This window comes from Cnephaeus nilssonii (assembly GCF_951640355.1).
Source record: "Cnephaeus nilssonii genome assembly, chromosome: 21".
In the NCBI taxonomy this organism is placed as follows: Eukaryota; Metazoa; Chordata; class Mammalia; order Chiroptera; family Vespertilionidae; genus Cnephaeus; species Cnephaeus nilssonii.
Window position 1 is genome coordinate 16,869,847 of NC_137092.1, and position 22,453 is coordinate 16,892,299.

General features: G+C 40.6%; 2 protein-coding genes and 1 pseudogene across 4 annotated transcripts in view; all 3 read left to right on the forward strand.

Annotated features, from left to right (window-relative positions):
• The window catches only part of CHD1L (chromodomain helicase DNA binding protein 1 like), a 46,391-nt gene that overhangs the window by 21,511 nt on the left and 2,427 nt on the right, over positions 1-22,453 (forward strand). For both annotated transcript variants that reach the window (XM_079760515.1, XM_079760514.1), the window contains exons 11-22: positions 432-505; positions 3,025-3,135; positions 3,738-3,852; positions 4,447-4,600; positions 5,743-5,908; positions 8,221-8,369; positions 10,110-10,273; positions 11,088-11,293; positions 12,406-12,504; positions 17,197-17,267; positions 19,440-19,554; positions 20,325-20,433. In XM_079760515.1, the coding sequence (XP_079616641.1) occupies positions 432-505; positions 3,025-3,135; positions 3,738-3,852; positions 4,447-4,600; positions 5,743-5,908; positions 8,221-8,369; positions 10,110-10,273; positions 11,088-11,293; positions 12,406-12,504; positions 17,197-17,267; positions 19,440-19,554; positions 20,325-20,433 (1,533 nt within the window). The remainder of the gene's footprint in view (positions 1-431; positions 506-3,024; positions 3,136-3,737; positions 3,853-4,446; positions 4,601-5,742; positions 5,909-8,220; positions 8,370-10,109; positions 10,274-11,087; positions 11,294-12,405; positions 12,505-17,196; positions 17,268-19,439; positions 19,555-20,324; positions 20,434-22,453) is intronic.
• Positions 8,623-9,156, forward strand: LOC307092939 (thymosin beta-15C-like). Its single transcript, XM_079760531.1, has one exon. The coding sequence runs from the start codon at positions 8,921-8,923 to the stop codon at positions 9,134-9,136; it is 216 nt and encodes a 71-aa protein (XP_079616657.1). The 5' UTR covers positions 8,623-8,920; the 3' UTR covers positions 9,137-9,156.
• On the forward strand, positions 20,653-21,496 carry LOC307093711 (thioredoxin, mitochondrial-like; annotated as a pseudogene). Its single transcript has 2 exons — positions 20,653-20,668; positions 20,700-21,496. The product of its transcript is annotated as a thioredoxin, mitochondrial-like (transcript).

The following is a 22,453-nucleotide window of genomic DNA, read 5'->3' on the forward strand; positions in this document are numbered from 1 at the left end:
AGCCAAATATCAACAGTACAACGATTGAAATTTCTTTTGAGAGCCAAATTTTTTAAACTTAAACTTCTTCTAATGCCACTTCTTCAAAATAGACTCGCCCAGGCCATGGTATTTTGTGGAAGAGCCACACTCAAGGGGCCAAAGAGCTGCATGTGGCTCGCGAGCCGCAGTTTGCCGACCACGGTCCTGGGGCTTCATACGCTCCCTGGTGCATTAACACATGCCCCTGGGGATATTCCCTCTCTGCTTTGAGAACTACTATGAAGGATATTGCTACATTTGGACCTATGTCCTTACATAAGGCATTTAACATTTCAGAGGAAATCGCTGTAAATGATTAGGACATTTATACTTCTGCTTCAGCATTTCATTTATTTATAAACTTGCATTCTTTGGTAAATTTCACTTGAAACTTTTCTTTTTCTTGCCAGGGGCCATCGAGTTTTAATTTTCTCCCAAATGACCCAGATGTTGGATATTCTCCAAGACTACATGGATTATAGAGGTGACATCCCGTGGCCACTACATTTCTCCAGCTTTTTTCAGACTTAACAGTCCAGATAGGGTCCTAAAGAGTAATCTAGGGCGTGGGGATGTTACAGAGGAAAGCACAGAAGAACATTACTCAGACCAAAGGCAGATTAAAAGTAAAGAGAAAAGTGTGTGATGCAAGGATTGACAGCAGGGTGGAGACATGTGGGCAGAAATAAACACATATTCCCATCGGTGATGTGATTTAAAAATATGGGTCCTGGAGAAAATGTGTATTGCAGAAATGTTGAGAATTTTTGCAATGTATGATAAATAGTTTTAGTGAAAGGAGCTATCAGTGTCCTGCAACATTCAACTCAACAGTTGAGTACCTGTTCAAGATCAATAGAAGAGATGAATACTGAAATTATAGAGATCCCACATATCAACCAAGAAAGAGGTAAATGAAATAAAAAAAACCCCCATATATTTTTATTGATTTCAGAGAGGAGAGAGAGAGAAAAACATCAATGATGAAAGAGAATCATTGATTAGCTGCTTCCTGCACACATGTGCCCCAACTTGGAATCAAACCGTGACCTCCTGGTTCATAGGTCAACGCTCAACACTGAGCCACACCGGCCAGGCAAGACAAAGAATCTTAAAAGCAGCAAGAGAAAAGCAGTTAGTTACCTACAAGGCATCTCCCATAGCTAGTTACCTATACTACTGTCAACTGATTTCTTAACAAGAATTTTGCAGGCCAGAAGGGAGTAGCAAGAAATATTCAAAGTGATGAAAAGCAAGGACCTACAACCAAGATTACTTTACCCAGCAAAGCGATTATTTAGAATCAAAGGACATTAAAAGAGCTTCCCAGACAAGAAGAAGCTAAAGGAATTCATCACCACCAAACCATCTATGTATATAAAAGCCTAAGCAACCATTATGACTGAACAACCAGAACAACTGGAATGACCAGTTGCTATGATGTGCACTGACCACCAGGGGGCAAGACACTCAACACAGGAGCTGCCCCATGATGGTCAGTGTGCTTCCACAGGGGGAGCACCACTCAGCCAGAAGCTGGGCTCATGGCTGGCTAGGGAGCCTCTCCCGATTCTGCGGCAGTGCTTCTGAGCAGTTGTGGCGGCAGGCGCAGGGGGCGGGGATGAGTGCAAGCAGCGACCCAGCTCAGCTCCTCCCTGGCTGCCTGCCACTTGGCGCACTGCTACATCTCCCGAGGGGTCCCGGATTGCGAGAGGGCACAGGCCAGGGTGAGGGACCCCTCCCTCCCACACGAATCCATGCACCGGGCCTCTAGTTATTATATAATGTTACAGGGTCTTGAAGAAGGAGGAGGAGGAAGGGATAAAAATATGAACAATAAAATGGCAACAAATACTTATGTCAGCAATTGAATCTAAAAAACAAACCAACAAGCAGAACAGAAACAGACTCATAGACACAGAGACCTGATAGTTGTAAGATGGGAGGGGTTTGGGGAGATGGGTGAAAAAGGTGAAGGGATTAAGAAGTACAGATTGATTGTTACACAGTAGTCATGGAGATGTAAAGTACAGCATAGGGGAATATAGTCAATATTCTAATAACTATGTATGGCAGTGATGGGCAACCTTTTGAGCTTGGTGTGTGAAACTTCACCAAAAAACTGAGCATAACTCGGGTAGTGTGTCACTTTGAGGAAAAAACATTATTTCGCAAATGTTTCATCCTCAGGAGCAGCAAATGTTTCATCCTCGGCATGCGGCCGCCTCAGCAGCCGCGTGTCATCAGAAATGGCTACGCATGTCAGTGCTGACACGCGTGTCATAGGTTCGCCATCACTGATGTATGGTGTCATTGGATATAAGATTTATTGGGATGATCACTTAGTAAATTATATAATGTCCAATACTGGGGTGTACACCTTAAACTAATAAAATATTGTATGTCAACTCTAATTGAAAAATAAAAGATTATTTAAGAAAAAAGGAAAAGAACTCATAGACAGTCTCTCAGAGCCACTTGATGCCCCAAAGGTACTATAAACTGGTCCAGTGGACACTTGCAGGAAATGCCATTGGCACATTGAGGAATCCCCAGATTTGTAAACATGGCTTGAGCACATAGTTCCCCTCTCCAACATGGGTCTGTAGTGAAGCCTGAAGCCATCTGGCAGGCTCACTCACCAGCTCCCAAGTGCTTGTCTTACTGCTTGCATAAGTGAGAGTTAACGTCTTAGCATGGTCCACAGTGTGCTTTAGTGTTGCTCAGGATAGTCAAGATTGAAAATTAAGTCCAGGAATCCAAGTATATCTTATCAACTGCATGTATTTAAAACAACTAGAGGAGTACATTATGGAAAGTTCTTTGGTAAGACAATAAAATGTCCCCTACATTTTAAATTTTGCCTGTGGGATTTGCTTAAAATTGGGGCATGCTTGTATAGGGAAAGGGACAAAATTAGCATTTGGTTTTAAGCTGACAATGTTTTATTCCTCATAGAGTATCTGAAAAGGATTAGTATTTGTTTTTTTCCTGTATGTGAAGGCTACAGTTACGAGCGTGTGGATGGTTCCGTGAGAGGAGAGGAGAGATACCTGGCCATTAAGAACTTTGGACAGCAGCCCATTTTTGTATTTCTTCTAAGTACCAGGGCAGGTAAGTCACATTGGCATTGACAAAGACAAATAAGGGATGACACAGGACTTTTACATCCCAACACTTAGCATGTTTTTCCTTATTTCTCTGAAACTTTAGGTCAGTACTGAGTATAAAAAATGGGACTTTTAGGTCATTGCCATAAGTTTATCAAGGTACTGGACCTCTGGCATGGTTTTCTATTGTCTCCAGCCTTTCTTAGCTGTCATCTCATCAGAGAAGTAAGGCTGAAACCTGGGGTCAGTAATTTTGTGGAAAGTTTTATTCATAATTAATAGAGGTAGCTCTCCTCCCCAGCCATGAATTTGTGAAATGAAATAGGAGTCTGTCCATTACTTAAGTATCCACATTTGCTGCTTTCCCCTGCTCCCCTCCTTCTGTTACTTTCAGTGGTTAAATTTCCCCAAGTCAGGCAATATGAGCTCAGGGAGCATTTTTAACCACTACAGGTTTCTGGAGTTAGAGACTGGGGTGAGTTTGAAGGAAGAAGCCCGATATTTTGACAATTCAGTTTATCAATCTGACCTCTGTAGCCCGTGTCTTTCTTTTCTAGTCTCTAGTCCGCATACTGATGATCATTCTCCTTCGTGCATTATTTTCAGGTGGAGTTGGCATGAACTTAACCGCAGCAGATACCGTTATTTTTGTTGACAGTGATTTCAATCCTCAGAATGACTTGCAAGCAGCCTCCAGGGCTCACCGAATAGGCCAGAACAAGTAAGAGATTTAAGCAGCAGCATGTTTCCACTTCTTGGCTACTCAGCAGTTCTGGTTTGGGGAGGAAGGTGGTAATCCTGGTGATAGTCCCAGACTGGAGGCTGAGAGACCGCTAGGTGTTTGACTGGGCAGGACACATTCTCACCCAAGACTTGCTTTGTTAAAAAGAGCAAAATCAAATTGTGAAAGGACTAGAAGGAACCTTCAGAAGTTATTTAACGCATCCTTCCTTAGTTAAGGTCTAACTCAGTTAAGAAATTTGTGTCACGGAACTAAGCTGATAAGATGGGTCTTACCCTTTGACCTGAAGATAATTTAGGTTTACCAGAGATTTTCTTCTGCCACAGATAAGGAATCCCAATTCTGACCACCTCATCATCCCTTCCTTAACTCTTTTGGAAAGGTTTAGTGAGAACCTATGTGAGGTCAGATCTCTCTTAACAGTGGCTCTGTCCATGGATAACAATCTCCCTTTAGCTGTGCCCCAAACATGGCATTTTGGGTTTATTTCCTTTTAGGTGCATCAACCTTGTGTGCTTGCATCCATCTTTGCAGACTCCGATAGCACACTCCTCTCCTTTGACTTCTGTACAGGTCTGTTAAGGTTATTCGGCTGATTGGCAGAGACACTGTGGAAGAAATAGTTTGTAGGAAAGCCGCCTCCAAGCTGCAGCTCACCAGCGCAATCATGGAGGGAGGTCATTTTACTCTGGGAGCCCAGAAGCCTGCAGTTGATGCTGACCTCCAGGTATAGTAGTTTGTTCTTCACTTCAGAATACGTCAGGATTTGTAGTCAGTGCTCCCTGTGGATGAGAATGGAAATGAAAAGAACTAGCATTGCCCTGGCCGGTATGGCTCAGTGAGTGGGGCGTTGGCCCATGGACCAGAAGGTTGCTGGTTCGATTCCTGGTCAGGACACATGTCCGGGTTGCGGGCTCGATCCCCAGTAGGGGCATGTAGGAGGCAGCCTATTGATGTTTCTCACATAGATGTTTTTCTTTCTTGCTCCCTCTCCATTGCTCTCTCTCTATAAATCAACAAAAATATTTTAATAAAATACTAGCATTAATCACCCACTCTCCTCAACTACACATTTGGTCTCTGGCCAAACTCTTCCTCTTCTAGTACCTATTGCATACAGGCTGCCGTAGGAGCTAGAAATGAATATGATACAGAAAGGCAGCAGAATAAAGAATAACGATGTGCTTTGGATCCATCTGACTTGGATTCAAATCCAAGCTTTGTCACTTGTTGACTCTGTGGCTCAGAGCAGATATCTTTTTTTTTTTTTTTTAAGTATATATTTTATTGACTTTTTACAGAGAGGAAAGGAGAGGGACAGAGAGCTAGAAACATCGATGAGAGAGAAACATCGACCAGCTGCCTCTTGCACACCCCCTACCGGGGATGTGCCCGCAACCAAGGTACACGCCCTTGACCGGAATCGAACCTGGGACCTTTCAGTCCGCAGACCAATGCTCTATCCACTGAGCCAAACCCGTTTCGGCTCAGAGCAGATATCTTAACCTCTTAGCTCTAACAGGGTCTCTGACTTCTCTGTGGCTGTTGAGAATGCCTATGAAAAAGATTCGGTCAGGAGGGCAATGGTAATGCAACAAATTACTATTACTCTTCAAAAAAAGAATTGGAGGCTCATAACTTGTTTTTATTATGAGAATTGTCAAAAATCAACATCTCTGGCCATCATTTATCATATTTTCTGTTTAGCCATCACCCAATTATTAGATGGCTCTGTTCGTTTCTTATCATGGGGAGAGAGGAAAAGGCCCACCATCAGGGAAGGAATATACCTGGTGTCACTTAGCAAATCCCTGATATCCCGGTGTTTGTTTCATGAGGACTGACGGGACTTTGTTTTCTCCATTCAAGTTGGGTGAGATACTCAAATTCGGTTTGGATAAACTGCTGTCCTCTGAGGGGAGCACCATGGATGAAATAGACCTGGAGTCTATCCTGGGAGAAACAAAAGATGGCGAGTGGATCTCTGATGCCTTGCCTGCCACAGAAGAAGGAAGCAGAGAGCAAGAGGAAGGAAGTAAGTAGGGGGTGAGAGCAGCCCCAAGGACACAGCCCCCCTAAGCTAGGACATGAGATGAGTCCCCATGGAAAGTCCCCAGTACTGCTCTCTGGGACATCTTTCTCCTACCCAGCCTTGTTCTCATCTTGGGCACACTGTTTAAGACTTACTTGGTCCAGGACCTCTTTCTGGACTGACTGGGCATTATCTGGTTATTCCCTTATAGCTGAACTTTGAATCAAAGTAATGATATTGATGCTTATGTAGTATCAATCTCAAGGATCTTAATTTGTACTTTTCCTACCTTGGTTGCAAGCATCATCTTCTTTATTAGTAAATCCTACTGTCCTTAGTATGGTGCTTTCCATATCGTGATTCCTTTTCTGAATAGTATGAGGATTTGTTTTTTAAATTACAGTTAACACTGAGTGTTCTGTGCTCAATCGAAAGTGTGTACTCTGTCATGCGCTTTATATACCTAATTTTTCATTTAATCTTCACAATACCCCACGAGGTGCAGGCACCACTTAATTTTCATTTTTTAATGAAGCAATACATGTAAATCATGAGATGATTTGGTCATTCTCTTAATTTTTCTGACTTTGGTTAACATTTGTCTATTTCTATTCTGAATATTTGAATTTCTGATTTGAAGTGTTTTTTTTTTGTGTTTTTTTTCCCCCCACATAGTAGCTTTGTAAGGGTGTTCCCTGATATCTTATGATTGTTAGAAAGGACTTTATTTTTTTGTAATCCCAGTGGCAACAAGGATTCAGTGTGGACTTGGGTAAGAGGTTTGAGAGTCTTACTAGGCTTCTTAATTCAAAAGAACTTTATCCCATGGATACAGAGATAAGGTTCAGTGTCTTTACTGGATGGTGCTTCCTTCTTTTTGGTGGGGAGTAGGGTTGATGTGACTTCTGATCTTGTGTTCTCTGGTTTCTGTATGACCCTGAGTTTTCATCACTTGCTTCCTTCTTATGTTTAGTCATAATGCTGCCAAGGCATGTCTGCCCCTTCTAAGTTGTCCAACTGCCAAAAAATAATTACTGTTTCAGGCAGCCCAGCATGTTTGTAAGTTGAGAATTGCATGCAATATGAAGCTACATATATTGATTATATTTTGACACTTCTCAGCTCTTTATTATTTTTTTCAGCTCTTTATTTGTTCCCACATGTTGATAGATCACCTCATTGAAAGCCCACTGTTGATTAAATTAGCAAGTGCCAATTAGAATTATAGCTGGTTGTATTTGGGTATACGTGTGAAGCAATTGATCTCTTGAGAATAAAAATATTTTGCTTTCGTACTGTCTAGAGAAAACATACTTATAGCTGATTTCATAATGCTGTGAAAATATATTCTTTAGTAACATATACTATTAAATACACTTCAGTTTAGAATCAGTATTTCATCTCTGTGGTTGCTAGTCTTGTCATGAGTTTCCTTTATCAGTGATTCATGATCTTGGCAGGTCACCCAACCTCTTTGAGCCTTTGTGTTCCCATCTGTAAAATGGTGCTGTTAATGTCTGCTTCTCTTTTAAACAGTTGCAAAAATCTAACGTGATAATGATGTGACAGTGCTCTGATAGCATAACATGCTAATTCAAGATTACACTATTGCTGTTATTATAATTGGCCTGTTATCTCTTCTCGTATAGACACAGTAATATACTAAAAAGAGCACACTGGCCTTAGAGTCAGAAAATTCTGTCTTCTTTATTTATTAGCAGTAAACATTGGGGAGTCCCTTAATCCCTGTCTTAGTCTTGGTTTTCCCTTTCTTAAGTGAAGGGGTTAGTTATACCATGATTGTGGTGAGGCTCATGAAAATGCTTTCTGAGATCTGGAAAGACTACTGTAAATCTAAGGGATTATATTTATGATTCCTCATTTTTCTCATTAGTTTGCCACTTGCTCTTTTAATATTACAGAAAAGGGGAAAGAGTTGAGTATTAAAAATGTGTTCAGAATATGTTCTTAGTTACTAATGTCAGGAGATTTATGCTGAGGAATAGTGTAGCATGAATGAGTGATGAGTGATTCAAAACTCAACAGGATGGAGGTACTCACCGACCATGTAGAGATGAGCAAAAGGGTTTTAGCCATGCTCTCTCCTTTGAAAAATAAATGTGTGAGATCTCCATTTGGATCCCAAACCCATCAGTGTCAGTGGGATGGGAAATGCAATACCTTCATCACAAGCTAGTCTTGGCCCATTTAGAATACAGGCTGTTCTTTAGTTCACCCTGGTTATTGCTTTGAATAGAACTAATCAATTTTCTATAAATATCTAACATTTCTCTTTTTATGTTTTCTATTCTTAGAAAATCACATGTACTTATTTGAAGGGAAAGACTATTCTAAGGAGCCCAGCAAAGAAGACAGAAAATCATTTGAGCAACTGGTGAATCTTCAGAAAACCCTTTTGGAGAAAACTAGTCAAGAGGGCCGGTTACTCCGAAATAAAGGCAGTGTAAGAACTATCTATAATAATAAAAGCGTAATATGCTAATTAGACCGGACAGCCGGATGACCTTCTGGACAAAGCCAGGGCTGCGAGGGCCGAGCCCTTTGCACAAATTTCGTGCATCGGGCCTCTAGTTAATTTATATAAAAGAATAAGTTCTTCCAATTTTTCATTCTAAGAGAATAAAAAATTATGCTAGGTGTGATTATTTTTTGGTAGTAAAAATATATTTTTATTGATTTCAGAGAGAGGAAGGGAGAGGGAGAGAGAAACATCAATGATGAGAATCAGCCATCAGCTGCCTCTTGCATGCCCCTACGGGGGATGGAGCCCACAACCTGGGCATGTGCCCTGACTGGGAATTGAACCCTAACATCCTGGTTCACGAACCCTAACAACCACTGAGTAACACCGGCTGGGCTGGATGTGATTTATTAAGAAATAAATTGTAAGCATTTGTTGAAATGTAAGTATAATTCCTCGGCCAGAGTGTGGAGTGGTCTCCCCCTCGCCGCCTTCCTCCAGCCTTCAAGCCTTCAGTCTTTCTTTTAGTCAAGATGAGTGGTAAGCCAGACTTGTCTGAAGTGAAGTTTGACAGGTCAAAACTGAAGAAAACTAATACTGAAGAAAAAAACATTCTCTCCCCAAAGGAAACTATCCAGCAGAGGAAGAGTGTGTTCAAATATTGTAAAACAATCTTGTCTGAAGAACAAATTTCAACATTGCCTGAGTGTCTTGGATTTGGGCTTGTTTTTGTGTTGTGGAGACTTTAGGCATCTTATGATGTCTTCTCACTCATACTCCCTGGCTAAGAGGTCAGGGGTAACCGATGTTCTCTTACATACTTTTTTAAACTTCCCATCCAGCTGGCAGATGGTGTTGATAATCTCACCATTGATGACCTTTGTGTGTGTAGTCCTTGCACCCCCTGTAGGATGAACCACTTGTAACCTTCTAGGATGGATGCTTCCATTGCTCCCTAATCTTCACCAAGTGACATGCTTTTGCAGCTTCTTACAGTTTATTTCTAATGTAGCAATAATATATATATACATAATCACTAAAAACAAGAAATATAATTAACTGTACTGTAATATAAAAACTATGAAAAAGTTGGCATAAAAAACAGAAGGAGAATTTATTTTGCCACTTAATGCAGGTGAAAGCAGCTTGTCCACTTAAGCCACCCCTGGGATCACTGTATTACAGCAATATGCATACCCTGCTCTTGATGATCATGGCCCCATGTCATTCAGAGAGGATCGCAATCACACTATATCTCTAGTGTCCATATTATTTGGCATTTACTATGTACTCTTTGAATGCTAGCTATAATTAAGATAATCATGATGTTGAAATACTCTGTTTAAGAAAGAAATATAATACATTGTATGAAGATTTTCATTAAAAAAATGGTTAAACATAAAATGGCATCCTGCAAGGTATGCTTTCCATTTTTAAAAAGTGATTTTTCTGAAGTGCCTTATTATTAATGAAATTAATCAAAATGACATATAGCTTTACCAACCATGCCAGTCCTTTGGTTGAGTTTAGAGCACATGTCCTGGTCGCCATGCCTGTGAGATGTGTGATGGAAGTGTAAATTGAAGTGGCATGGAGATGCAGTGTTTTGTGAAATATTAAGCATGTTGCTGGCATACAGAGTGTGTTCTAGGGATGAACGAAACTCATGAAGGAGCAGGCAGCCCCCAAACTTCTTGGTTATAGATCTTGTTCTTCTGACAGGTTCTCATGCCAGGCCTTGTGGAGGGGTCTACCAAGAGGAAGCGGATTCTAAGTCCTGAAGAGCTGGAGGAAAGAAGGAAGAAAAGACAAGAAGCAGCAGCCAAGAGAAAGAAACTAATAGAAGAGAAGAAGAGGAGAAAGGAAGAGGTGGAACATAAGAAAAAGTATGTGGGCATTATTTGACTGCATTATTAATAAAGCTGAGGATCACAATTGATAAAAGAATCGCTATTGTATACTGAGTCCACAGTTGAACATCACTTTTTAAAAAAAGCACTGATTGATTTGAGAGAGAGGAGAGAAAGAGGCATCATTTGTTGTTCTACTTAAGCATTTACTGCTTGATTTTTTTATGTGCCCTGACTAGGGATTGAACCTGCAACTTTGGTGTATTGGGATGACGTTCTAATCAACTGAGCTACCCGGCCGGGGCTAGAACATCATTTTATTTATTTATTTATTTTTATTTATTTATTTTTCTTTTTATTTTTTCCAATTTTTTTATTAAGGTATTATATGTGTACATATCTTACCATTGCACCCCACCCCCACCCCTAGAACATCATTTTAAAATTGCAGAAAACTTTTATAAAGCTGGTAGCTCCTACTGGTAACAATATTTTTATAATAATTAACCTAAACAGTTTACTGAGGTGAAAAGTCCTGAGTGCCTAGGCAGAGAAGATACATTCAGTTGAGGCAAGAAAATTTAAGGTTTTATTGTAGCTAACAAAAAGTAGTTTACTCACAGTCCCTTCTAGTCATGTTCTTAAGAACAGGGACATCTGGTGGCTGCTCATTATTGAAGTATTGGTAAGCCTTCTTGTTTATTTACAGATTGGCAAAAACTCAATTGGGGGGAGTTTCTAATTGCATTTCCACGTGGCACTCAATGTTTGTGAATAGCAGTCCAAAATGTGCTCCATGGGAAATGGTGATTCGCCTGATTAAATTCCTTTTCTCTCTGGCCTGTTGAAGGATGGCCTGGTGGGAGTCCAATAATTACCAGTCCTTCTGCCTGCCTTCTGAGGAGAGTGAACCCGAGAATCTAGAGGAGGGGGAAGATGAGAGCTTAGCCCAACTGGATTATGAAGATTCAGACTCAACCTCCATCAAGTATGTTAGTGGTGATGTCACCCACCCACAGGCCGGCGCGGAGGATGCTGTGATCGTGCACTGCGTAGGTAGGAGAAATGGTATGGGCTCAGGGTGGGGGCTTCAGTCTTTATGGTGCTAAGAACTGGGGAGGATGAAGCAGAACCCTGACCTAGTGCAGTCTTGTGTGGTCAAAAAAAGTGTGAATTTTAGAATCAGGAGACTTGGATTTGACTGTTGTCTTTCCTTTACCTGGTTGAGTAACCCAACCTCCCTAGGCCTCAACTTCCTTATCTGTATAATGGGGTGATGCTATCTACATTATTCTCTTCACAGGGTTTTTAAGAGAGTGAAAAGAGGCAACATCCATAAGACAAATGAATCCTTTGAGGAAAAGCAAAATTCCAAGCATGTTTCCCCCTCACAATCTTTGCACTTTTCATTTTTTACTTCCTCTGCCTGGAACCCTCTTTCCCCAGAATGCCACCATCAAGTATTGTTCAGATGTCTGTGTGTCAGAGAGATCTCCCCTGCTTGCCTCACACAGAACAGACCCCATCCTCACGCCTCCATTTCTCTATCCCCTTTCCTACCTTGTTTTATTTGATGACACATATCACCATCTGACATTACGTATTTGACTGATTGCACTAGAAAAAAAGCTTTATGGGAGCAGGGTTTGTTGTCCACTGCTATAACCCTAGTGCTTAGAAAAATGCCTGACACATAATACATGCTAACAAATATTTGTAATATGAATGAGTGACTCTAAATACAAGGTACTAACCAGTTATGTTAACACCAGCTTGAATGAATCATTTAACCTTTCCTCTTCCTTACCTGTAAAATGGGAGTCAAATATTGTTAAGTACCAGTGCTACAACTCTCTTTGTTTTGTTACGTCAACTCTCCACCGTTCCTCGGTCTTCTCCCAGGAATTACAGAAGTTCTACAGAGATTTTGCTCTTTCTGAGCACTAATTTTTTCGATGCTTTCCTGTTATGATGGTTGGGTATATTAGAGAAAATCTAAATGTATTTGAGAAATCCAACCTATGGTATTCCTAGGAGATTAGATTGATTTTTCAAAGGGAAGAAAAAAACTTCCTTCTACAAGTCTATTTGGTGTAACTTTGTTTGTTTTTAATTGTGGACTGGACTTTGCCTCCTATAAGAAGAAAATTTTCTCTTTCTTCTGTCAGATGACTCTGGCCACTGGGGCAGAGGTGGTTTATTCACAGCTCTGGAAAACCGATCCACTGAGCCAAGAAAAATATATGAGCTGGCTGGGAAAATGAAAGGTAAGGAGCCAGCAGAGAGAAGGGTTAGGGATGGAATAAGAGGACGCTTAGGGTAGGTATCATGTGGGTTTAAAAAGCAGTAGATAAGGAGTCTGAAGAGCTGGTTGGAGTCTGAATTCTGTCATCGATTAGCTAGTTGTAGTGTGACTTTGAGGCAGTCCCTTCCCCTCCCTGTGCCTGCTTTCTCTATTGTAATTTGTGAATAATGGGACTATAATGAGGAAAATGAATGTGCAACTGCTTTGATAAATGTTGATCCCTGCATGCATGTTAAAGTTTAGGATTTCATTGCTTGCCCAACTCACCCCATCTTCATAAGGGAATCTCTCATGAAAATTTGAGAGCCTATGGGAGAGAAATCAGACACACCATTAAAGTGCTAACAAAAGCTGGGTGCTGAAGGGAAGAAGGCTGTATCATAACGTTAGCACAGGCGGGGGTGAAGCTGTTTGGTGCCGGGGGATTTGGAAGTCTGAACAGTATTCTCCATTGGCATAGAGAAGGGGTAAGGGCACCTCCTTTTATGAACAGAAATCACAAAGTGGCAAAAGGAGTAAAAGGACCTTATTCAATAGAGAAGGGCCCTTCACATTTCTCAGAGATTTTTTTTCCTTTAAATTCTTCTGCTCAGTTCTCTAGGATGGACTTAGAATGAATAGAATACTCTTTCTACTAAAACCAATTACTGGAAGATGGCTTTTAATATGAGTTGAAATAATTAACCCAGGTCTAGATATTGATTGGGCAGTTAGAAAAGCAGGGAATCCAGAGGAGGTCAGAGCTGGAGGTGCAGACGGAGGAGTCTGTCTGGATCCTTGTTTGAAACCAAGAGGGAGATCTGATGAATCTGGGATAGAATGCATGTCCTAACAGCCTAAAACGCACTGTTCTATTTATAAGAAGTTTATGTAAATCCCATGGTAACCACAAAGCAGAAACCTAGAGCAGATCAAAAAAGAGAAAGGGGAAAAAGAGCATACCAGCATAGAAAATAACCAACTTAGAAAGATAGGCAGAAACAGGGAAAAGAAGAAACAATGGAAATGCAAAACAACCAGGAAACAGTTAATAAGATGGCATTAGTAAGTTATTGTTACATATCAGTAATTACTTTAAATGTAAATAGATTGAATTCATGAATTAAAAGGCACAGAGTGACTGGATGGATTAAAAATTTAAAAAAAAAGACCCAACTATATGCCGCCTACAAGACCTACTTGAGCCTTAAAAACACACAGACTTGAAGTGACAGGATGGAAAAAGATACTCCATCTAAGTGGAAACCAAAAGAAAGAAGAGTTAGCTATACTGCTAGGAGACAAAATAGCCTTTAAGCCAAAAATGGTAATGAGAGACGATGAAGGTCATTATATAATGATAAAGGGATCAATTCATCAAGAAAATAAAACAGTCATAAATATATATGTATCCTAAGTACATATATACAACATTGGCACACCTAAGTATATTAAGCAAATATTAACAAATATGAAGGGAGAAATAGACAACAATTGAATAATAGTAGGAGACTTCAACATCTCATTTTCAGCCATGGATATGCTCTCACCAGACAAAAAAAATCAACAAGGAAATGATGGGCTTGAACCAGACGTGAGATCAAATAGACCTAACATCTATAGAACATTCCATCCAAGAGCAGCAGAATATACTTTCTTCTCAAGTGCATATGGAACATTTTCCGGGATAGAGCATATGATAGGGCACCAAACAAGTCTTAGCAAAGTAAGAAAATTGAAATACCAGGCATCTTTTCTGACTACAGTGGTATGCAACTAGAAATCAACAACATGAGGAAAGCTGGAAAATCATGTGGAAACTAAACAACACACTCCTGCACAACCAATGGGTCAAAGAAGAAATCAAAAGGAAAGCCAAAGAATATCTCAAAAAAGTGAAACACAGCACAGCATACCAAAAACTATGGGATGCTGCAAAAGCAGTTTGAGAGGGAAGTTTATAGTGATAAATGAATATATTAAAAAACTAGAAAGATCGAAAATAATCCACCTAATGTTACACCTCAAGGACCTAGAAAAGAAAAACAAATTAAGCCCAAAGTTAGCAGAAGGGAAGGAAATAGCAAAGATTAGAATGGAAGTAAATTAGAGGCCAGAGAAACAGTAGAAAAAAATCAACAAATCTGTTTATCTTTTCAAAAAGATAAATAAAATGGAGAAAACTTTAGTGAGCCTAAAAAATTACTTATTTAAATGTAATATCTGAAACCATAAAACTCCTAGAAGAAAACATAAGCAGTAAACTGTTATTATTGTTGCTTTCTCAGCAAGGGAAACAAAAGGAAAAAATAAACAAATGAGGTTACATCAAACTAAAAAGTTTTTGCATAGTGAAGGAAACCATTAACAAAATGAAAAGATAACTGACTGAATGGGAGATGATATTTGCAAATGATACACCGACAAAGGATTAAAATCCAAAATATATTAGGAACTCGCACAACTTAACACCAAAAAGACCTCCAGATAATCCAATTTGCACTGGTCAATGTGGCTCAGTTGGAGCATCATCCCATACACTGAAAGATTTCAGGTTCAATTCCTAGCCAGGGTGCATACGGAAGGCAACCAGTTGATGTTTCTCTCTCACATCAATGTTTCTCTATCCCTCTCCCTTTCTCTCTTTCTGAAATCAATAAGAACATATCTTCGGGTGAGGATTAAAAAACAAACAGTCAGACAATCCAATTAAAAAATGGGCAGAGGACCTGAATAGACATTTCTCCAAAGAGAACATATAGATGACCAACATGACTAATCATCAGGGAAATGTAAATTAAAACCACAATATCACCTCACACCTGTCAGAATATCTGCCATCATCAGTAAATGAACAAATAAGTGTTGGTGAGGATGTAGAGAAAGGGGAACTCTTGTGCACTGTTGGTGGGATTATAAGTTAATGCAGCCATTATGGAAATCAGTATGGAAAGTCCTCCCAAAATAAAAATAGAGCCTTCATGTGATCCAGCAATTCCACTTCTGGGTATTTATCCAAAGAAAACAAACACTAATTTGAAAAGAAATATGCCACCCCTATGTTTATTGCAGCATTATTAGTAATAGCCAAGATATGGAAGCAACCAAAATGTCCATCGGTAGATGAAAAGAAAAAAGATGTGGAACATAATATTACATAGCAATAAAAAAGAATGAAATTTTGTCATTTGTGACAACATGGATGGACCTACTGGGTATTATGCTAAGTTAAATAAGTCAGACAGAGAAATACCCTATGATTTAACTCATATGTGGAATCTATAAAACAACACACACACACAAAATGAATAAACAAAAATAAGATAGAAATATCCATAGATAAAGAGAATAAGCTGATGGCTGCCAAAAAGGAAGGTGGGGTGGGAGGATGGGAAGAAAAGAAATAAAAACTTAAAGTGCTTCCTACAGTCTTCCTCACTTCAACATTCTGGCCACAGAGTAGGGGAAAAAAACATGTAAAAATGCCTTTGTAACCTAATGCTAACTGTGAGTTCCAGAATATGGTCAGGCCCTCTGCAGCCAAACATGAGTATTAAGCCCTTGCCTAAGAAACAAGTGACTTGTTCTGAATCTTACTTAAAAAAAAAAGCACCTTTTTAATTGCTTGCAGAGAATTTTAAAAGGTAACCCTCACTCATCTCCTTGATTTTATTTTCCTATAGACAAGCAATCAAAAATTGAACTGCCAATTTATTTAGGTGAATTATTTCAATTGTGGACTTTACCTTGAGAGCTCAAACTTATCAGATGTTATTTGAACAGATTTAACAGACATTTTTCTTTCAATTCTTGCTGATTCCATTTATATTTCTGAATAAAGAAGAGTATTTTTTATACAATAAAACCTTGTACATGACCCAGGAAAGAAATATGTTAATCTACCTTAGCAGAGTAATTTCTATTTAAAAAGTATTATTTTTTACTAGAGGCCCGGTGCACGAGTTTGTGCACAGGTGGTGTCCTGCTGGTCTGCCCTGCCCACCCCAGTTGGGCCAATCAGCGGGTTAGCTGGGAGGAGGGGCTGTGGGTGGTCTGATCAGGGTGGGAGGGTCCGATTGGGGGTGGGGCTGGCTGGGTGGAGGTGCTGCAGGCAGTTAGTGGCTCCACCCCCCCCACCCCCTTCGAACTTCCAGTTGAGCTCCAGGTTGAACTCCTGGTCGAGGGGACAATTTGCATATTAGCCTTTTAGTAAAGTACTGTGCCAGGCTCTCAATTTTTTGTAAAAATTGAGCTTTTTTGGGGGAACTAAGCCGTATCTTTATGACAGTGGTAAACATAAATATTAGGCAAAAATGGCTCAGCTTCCAAAAGGCCCTGGTGCTACTGAATGGAGAGCAGGAAGCTACTCCGAGGACTGAGCTCTTTAAAGACACAAAAGTTAGGGCACTTACAGAGAATGTTGTCATATTCATGTCTGAATCCCCAGGGTTAGAGCATAATGCCTGGAATAGTAGGGTGTTCAATAATGTCAATAGTAAACTTTTATAAAATAAATATAAAGTAGAAAAAATGTTTTTGAGGGGGAAAAAGGAGTACCTAGCTAAGACAGTGACTGGGTCCAGGAGAGTGAGAAAAGGCCAGTTTGAAACCTGATTGAACTCAGTCTGCAGTGAACTTAATGTTCTTTCTGTTGCTCCTTTTTCTTGTATTGCAGACTTGAGTTTGGGAGGTGTCCTTTTATTTCCTATTGATGATAAAGAGTCAAGAAACAAAGGGCAAGATTTGGTAAGTGAAAAACACCACATCTCATATCAGAGCTAAAATATGGCTCCTATCACCTCCCCTTGAAACCGCTCCTGCTCCCACTGGCCTCTGTCACTGCATATTAGCTTGCTGGGGCTGCCATAAAATACCACAGGCTGGGTGGCTTCAGAAACTGCAACGTATTTTCTCACAGTTCTGGAGGCCACAAGTCTAAGATTGAGGTGCTGGCAAGGCTGGTTTCTTCTGAGGCCTCTCTCCTCGGCTTGCAGGTGGTTGGTTTCATGCTGTGTGAGGACATGGTCTTTCCTCTGTGCCCAAATTTCTTCTTCCTGTAAGGATGTCAGATTGGATTAGGCCCCGCCCTAAAGACCTTTTCAATTTGATTACCTTTTTAAAGGTCTTGTCTCCAGATACAATCACATTTTGAAGTACTGAGGGTCAGGGCTTCAGCATATGAATTTGGGGGGACACAATTCAGCCCATAAGCAGGTTGAACCTCACCTTCCGATGCACTCTGCCATCCCCCATGCTTCTGTTCACAGCTTCTGGAGTACTGTTCCCCACTTTCTTGTTCTCCCCACTGATTTAGAGGACAGGCCCCTCCTAATTGCAGAGTTTAATTTTATCTTTTTATCCTCAATATTGTGTGCAGTATGGCTTATGCAGAAATGCTCAATAAACATTTACTGAATGAATAAGGAAACCTGACTAAAAACTCATGGTTTCATCATTTGTTACATGAGAGGTTCTATAAAAGACCTTGCTTTCTATCGAGCCAAAGCCAAGAAGAACCAATCCACATTTCCTCTGTGGATTGGTTCTTCTTGGCTTTGGCTGGCTAGAAAGCAAGGTCTTTTATAGAACCTCTCATTAAAATTCTTCTTTTGTATCTTAAGTGTCTCCCACTTGCCTGTCATTTGGAATTCTTGTAAAATGTTTTATTTACCACTAACTTAGCTTTCTCCAGGGCCTGAATTCATATTCAAATTTTGGGCCAAACTTCACTGACTTAGCCCTGACTGGTGTGGCTCAATTGGTAGGAGCTTTGTCCCATACACTGAAAGGTCACAGGTTCAATCCCCAGTTGGGGCACAAGCGGAAGGCAACCAACTGATTTTTTTCTCTCACATCAATGTTTCTCTCTCTCCCTTCTTCTCTCTCTCTAAAAATCAATGAACATGTCCTTGGTGAGGATTAAAAAAATGAAAAAAACAAAAACTTTACTGACTTAAACAAGACATGTAGAAACTAGGCTGAGAGGACCTTTTCTTGAGGTTAATGGCCTGTGTGCCTAACAACAAAGTGGCTTCTGCTTGTTTAGTCATTTCTAAAATGCTGAGAAATGAGAATGACACAGTGGTTGTGCATAAAAGACTCAGAAGCCAGTGACTCAAAAAAACTGTTTACAGTGAGTACAACCAAGACTATGATGTGACTACTGGTGTAAGTCCCAGATATTGCCTTGACACTCTCTCCAGCTCTACCCCTCTTCGATTAGGAGGGTGGAGATAGTTGGCATTTTGAACAGAGATAGAATGACAGCTTATCCTGGTGGTTGCAGAGTTTACCTGAGCATCAGCTAGTGGGCTGGAGTACAAGAACCTCGAAAGGCCTTTCTGCTCCAAAGACTGAAAAATTCCTTCTTTATCCTTGAGAGCATTTAGAAAGGCCAACATGTCTTGGACTCAGGTTTTTTTTTCTTCTAATTTTTAAATATATTTTTATTTATTTCAGAGAGGAGGGGAGAGGGAGAGACAGATAGAAACATCAATGATGAGAGAGAAGCATTGATTGGCTGCCTTCTGCATGCCCCACACTGGGAATGGAGCCCGAAACCGGGCATGTGCCCTGACTGGGAATTGAACCGTGATCTCCTGGTTCATAGGACGATGCTCAACCACTGAGCCACGCTAGCTGGGCGTCAGGTTTTAACATATCTTAAAAAGAGTAAGGAAAGCTTATATAAAGTTGCCACAAAATAAGATAAAACAACTACAATGGGGTGTGAAATCATAGATTTGGTAGCATATGGCAATTCAGGCAGAGCATTCAAAAGAGGTGGAGCTAACCCGAGTGATCCGTAAAGGGCTATGCCTATTGGGGGACCGCTCACACCCCCTCCAACGGCAGGTCACTTAGTTGGCTGTGTAGCCATCTCATGCCGTGTCAGCTATTAATGATGGTTTCTCCTAGTTGGCCTTGATTGTGGCTCAGCACCGTGATCGCTCCAATGTCCTGTCTGGCATTAAGATGACAGCCCTAGAAGAGGGCCTGAAGAAGATTTTTTTAGCAGCAAAGAAAAAGAACGGTAAGCTCCTCCATTTGTCCTTAGGAGTAGATGGATTTCTGTAATATGGTTTTATGGTTTTTAAGGGGTGAGAAATGTCAAGAACCCGTTCAATATGCATAGTAAAGGTAAGTCCCGATGTGAGAGGCGGGAGAAGTAACCACCTTGTCGTCTTGTATTTGTAAAGTCCTTTTTCTTTTCCAAATTACTTCTGTTTCCCTGTATCTGTGATCTCTGTGTACCATCCGCATCCACTGGGGGACTTGTACCATGATTTTACAGATGAGGAAGGAGGCACCAGAGATGAAGGAAACTGGTTATATGCAGATGGGAAATGCCCTCTATCGTGTCCTCTCTTGGAGAGTCACAGTCCACATCAGCAGACAGTTCTCTGTCAAAAACCATAGTTCAGTGTTGTTTCCAAACCTTGTATGTCTCAGAGTTTGTTGAACTGATTGGCTTGTTAAAGAATCTTTGCTTATTTTAATTACATCTCGACCATTGATCATACATTCTGTTTCCGTTGTACCTACTTCTTTTTAGGGCCTACCTGTAGGCCAGACCTTGTGTTCAACAGAATTATTTTTCCGTATTACATCCCTCCCCAGAGTATTCGTGATGTTATAATTGTATGCTTTGAGTGGGATGCTCTATGATAATGTACGTTTGGTCCATTGGAAACCACAGAGTGACTAAGAGTAAAGATTATTTTCTCCTTTGTATATATATATACATCCATCAATCCATTTTTGATGAAGGAAGACATCATAATCTATTCTTCTTTTCAACAGCAAGTGTCCATCTCCCACGCATTGGGCATGCTACGAAAGGTTTCAACTGGTATGGTACTGAGCGACTTATACGGAAATACTTGGCTGCAAAAGGCATCCCAACTTATATGTATCCTTTTGTTACTCTAATAGTGTCCCCTCCCACTTCAAAAGGGAAAATGTCTTACATTTTCTGATATCACTATTTTACCCAACACCAAAGCCGCCTCTGCCACATTTTTCACTCTGCTCCTCTTTAACAAGAGAAAATCTAAGAAGCACTTTCTAACTTTTATCGAAGAAGACAAGTACATCCAAGCCTTTCTGGGTGCCAAGAGCTAAAAGATACATGAGAGGAGACCCATGTGGGTGGCTGGAGGTGGTGTCTTGGCTGAGGCACTCTGCGGGCACCTTCCCATGGGGTCCAGCAGCCGAGTGGGCGGAGGCCCAGGGTGGGAAGGCCTGCCCTCCAGAGAGCCAGGGTCTCTGATAGTTCAGTGACTTCTCCTGAGGAGGTACCTGACATCTCCAGGAAATCTCAAGGTCAGTGGGCACTCCTCACCTCCAGAGCTCTATAGACCCCACAAAGTCCTGGTGACCTGACAGTAACATCCAGCCATGCCTGGTCATTATATACCACCAGTCTATACAACAACCTTTAACATCCAGGATGGACCTGACTTTCAAGACTGAGTTGTCAACAGTGAGACACCAGTGGTTGTGGATTTTCATGCACAGTGGCGTGGCCTCTGCAAGATCCTGGGGCCAAGGTTAGAGAAGGTGGTGGCCAAGCAGCATGGAAAGGTGGTGATGGCCAAGGTGGATATTGATGACCACACAGACCTCGCCATAGAGTATGAGGTGTTAGCTGTGTCCATCATGCTGGCCATCAAGAATGGGGACATGATGGACAAATTTGTGGGCATCAAGGATGAGGACCAGCTGGAGGCCTTCCTGAAGAAGCTGATTGGCTGACAAGCAGGGAAGAGCCCTTATTGCTCTTGCCCACTGGGACCCTGTGGTCCTGGGAGGGACCCTGATAGAACTTAGTCCTGTGTAGGCCCCTCCCGCCTCCTCCCTTCTGTCTGGCCCCACAAGGGTCTGTGCTTTTGCTGCATCTCAAAAGTTTTGATATGTTATATTGTCATTCTCATTTGTCTGTATATATCTTTTGATCTCACCTTTTATTTCTTCTTTGACCCAATCATTTTTTAGTAATGTGTTGTTTAACCTCCACATATTTGTAGGTTTCTTTACTTCCTCTTTGCAGTTGACTTCTAATTTCAAAGCATTGTGGTTAGAGAATATACTTGGTATTATTTCATTCTTCTTGAATTTGTTGAGGCCAGTTTTGGGACCCAGTATATGGTCTATCATTGTGTACTGGAGAAGAATGTATAATCTGATGTTCTGGGATGAAAGGCTCCTTAGATGTCAATTATATCCATTTGGTCTAATGTATCATTTAAGGCTGATATTTCTTTGTTGATTTTCTGTTTGGATGATCTGTCTAAAGCTGTCAATGGGGTTTTAAGATCCCCAACTATTTATCATTATAAAATGTCCATCTTTGTCTCTTGTTACCTTTTTTACCTTGAAATCTATTTTGTCAGGTATATGTATGGCTACACCTGCTTTTCTGTGGGTGCTGTTTGCTTGGAGAATCAGTTTCCACCCTTTCACTTTGAATCTACCTTTGTCTTAGCAGCTTAGGTGTGTCTCCTGAAGGCAGCATATGGTTAGGTTTTGTTTTTTTGATCCAGTCTGCTATTCTGTGCCTCTTTATTGGTGAATTCAGTCCATTTACATTTAGGGTAATTATTTATGTATGAGGATTCCTCTAGCCCTTTTATCTTTTGTTTCTGTGCCTCTATTGGTTCTTTTCCTTTGTGTTTATATCTTTTTTGTTTGTTTACTTGGTGGCATTTCATGCTTCTGTCCTCTGTTTCTTCTTTTTTGATGCTAAGTGTCTCAGTTTTGGGGTTTTTGTGTGAGGTTACCATTAAATTTCTGGGGAAAAAAATCTTTTTTCTTTTTAGTGCATCTGGCCTCCCCCCTCCTTTGCCAATTCAGACCTTTTTCCCATCCCCATTTATATTTCGGTTGTCATAAATTATCCCTGTGTATGCTGTCAGGTTGTTGGTGATATT

Coding starts and splice junctions, on each gene's coding strand:
- LOC307092939 (XM_079760531.1), top strand. CDS start 8,921: ATGAGTGGTAAGCCAGACTTGTCTGAAGTGAAGTTTGACAGGTCAAAA.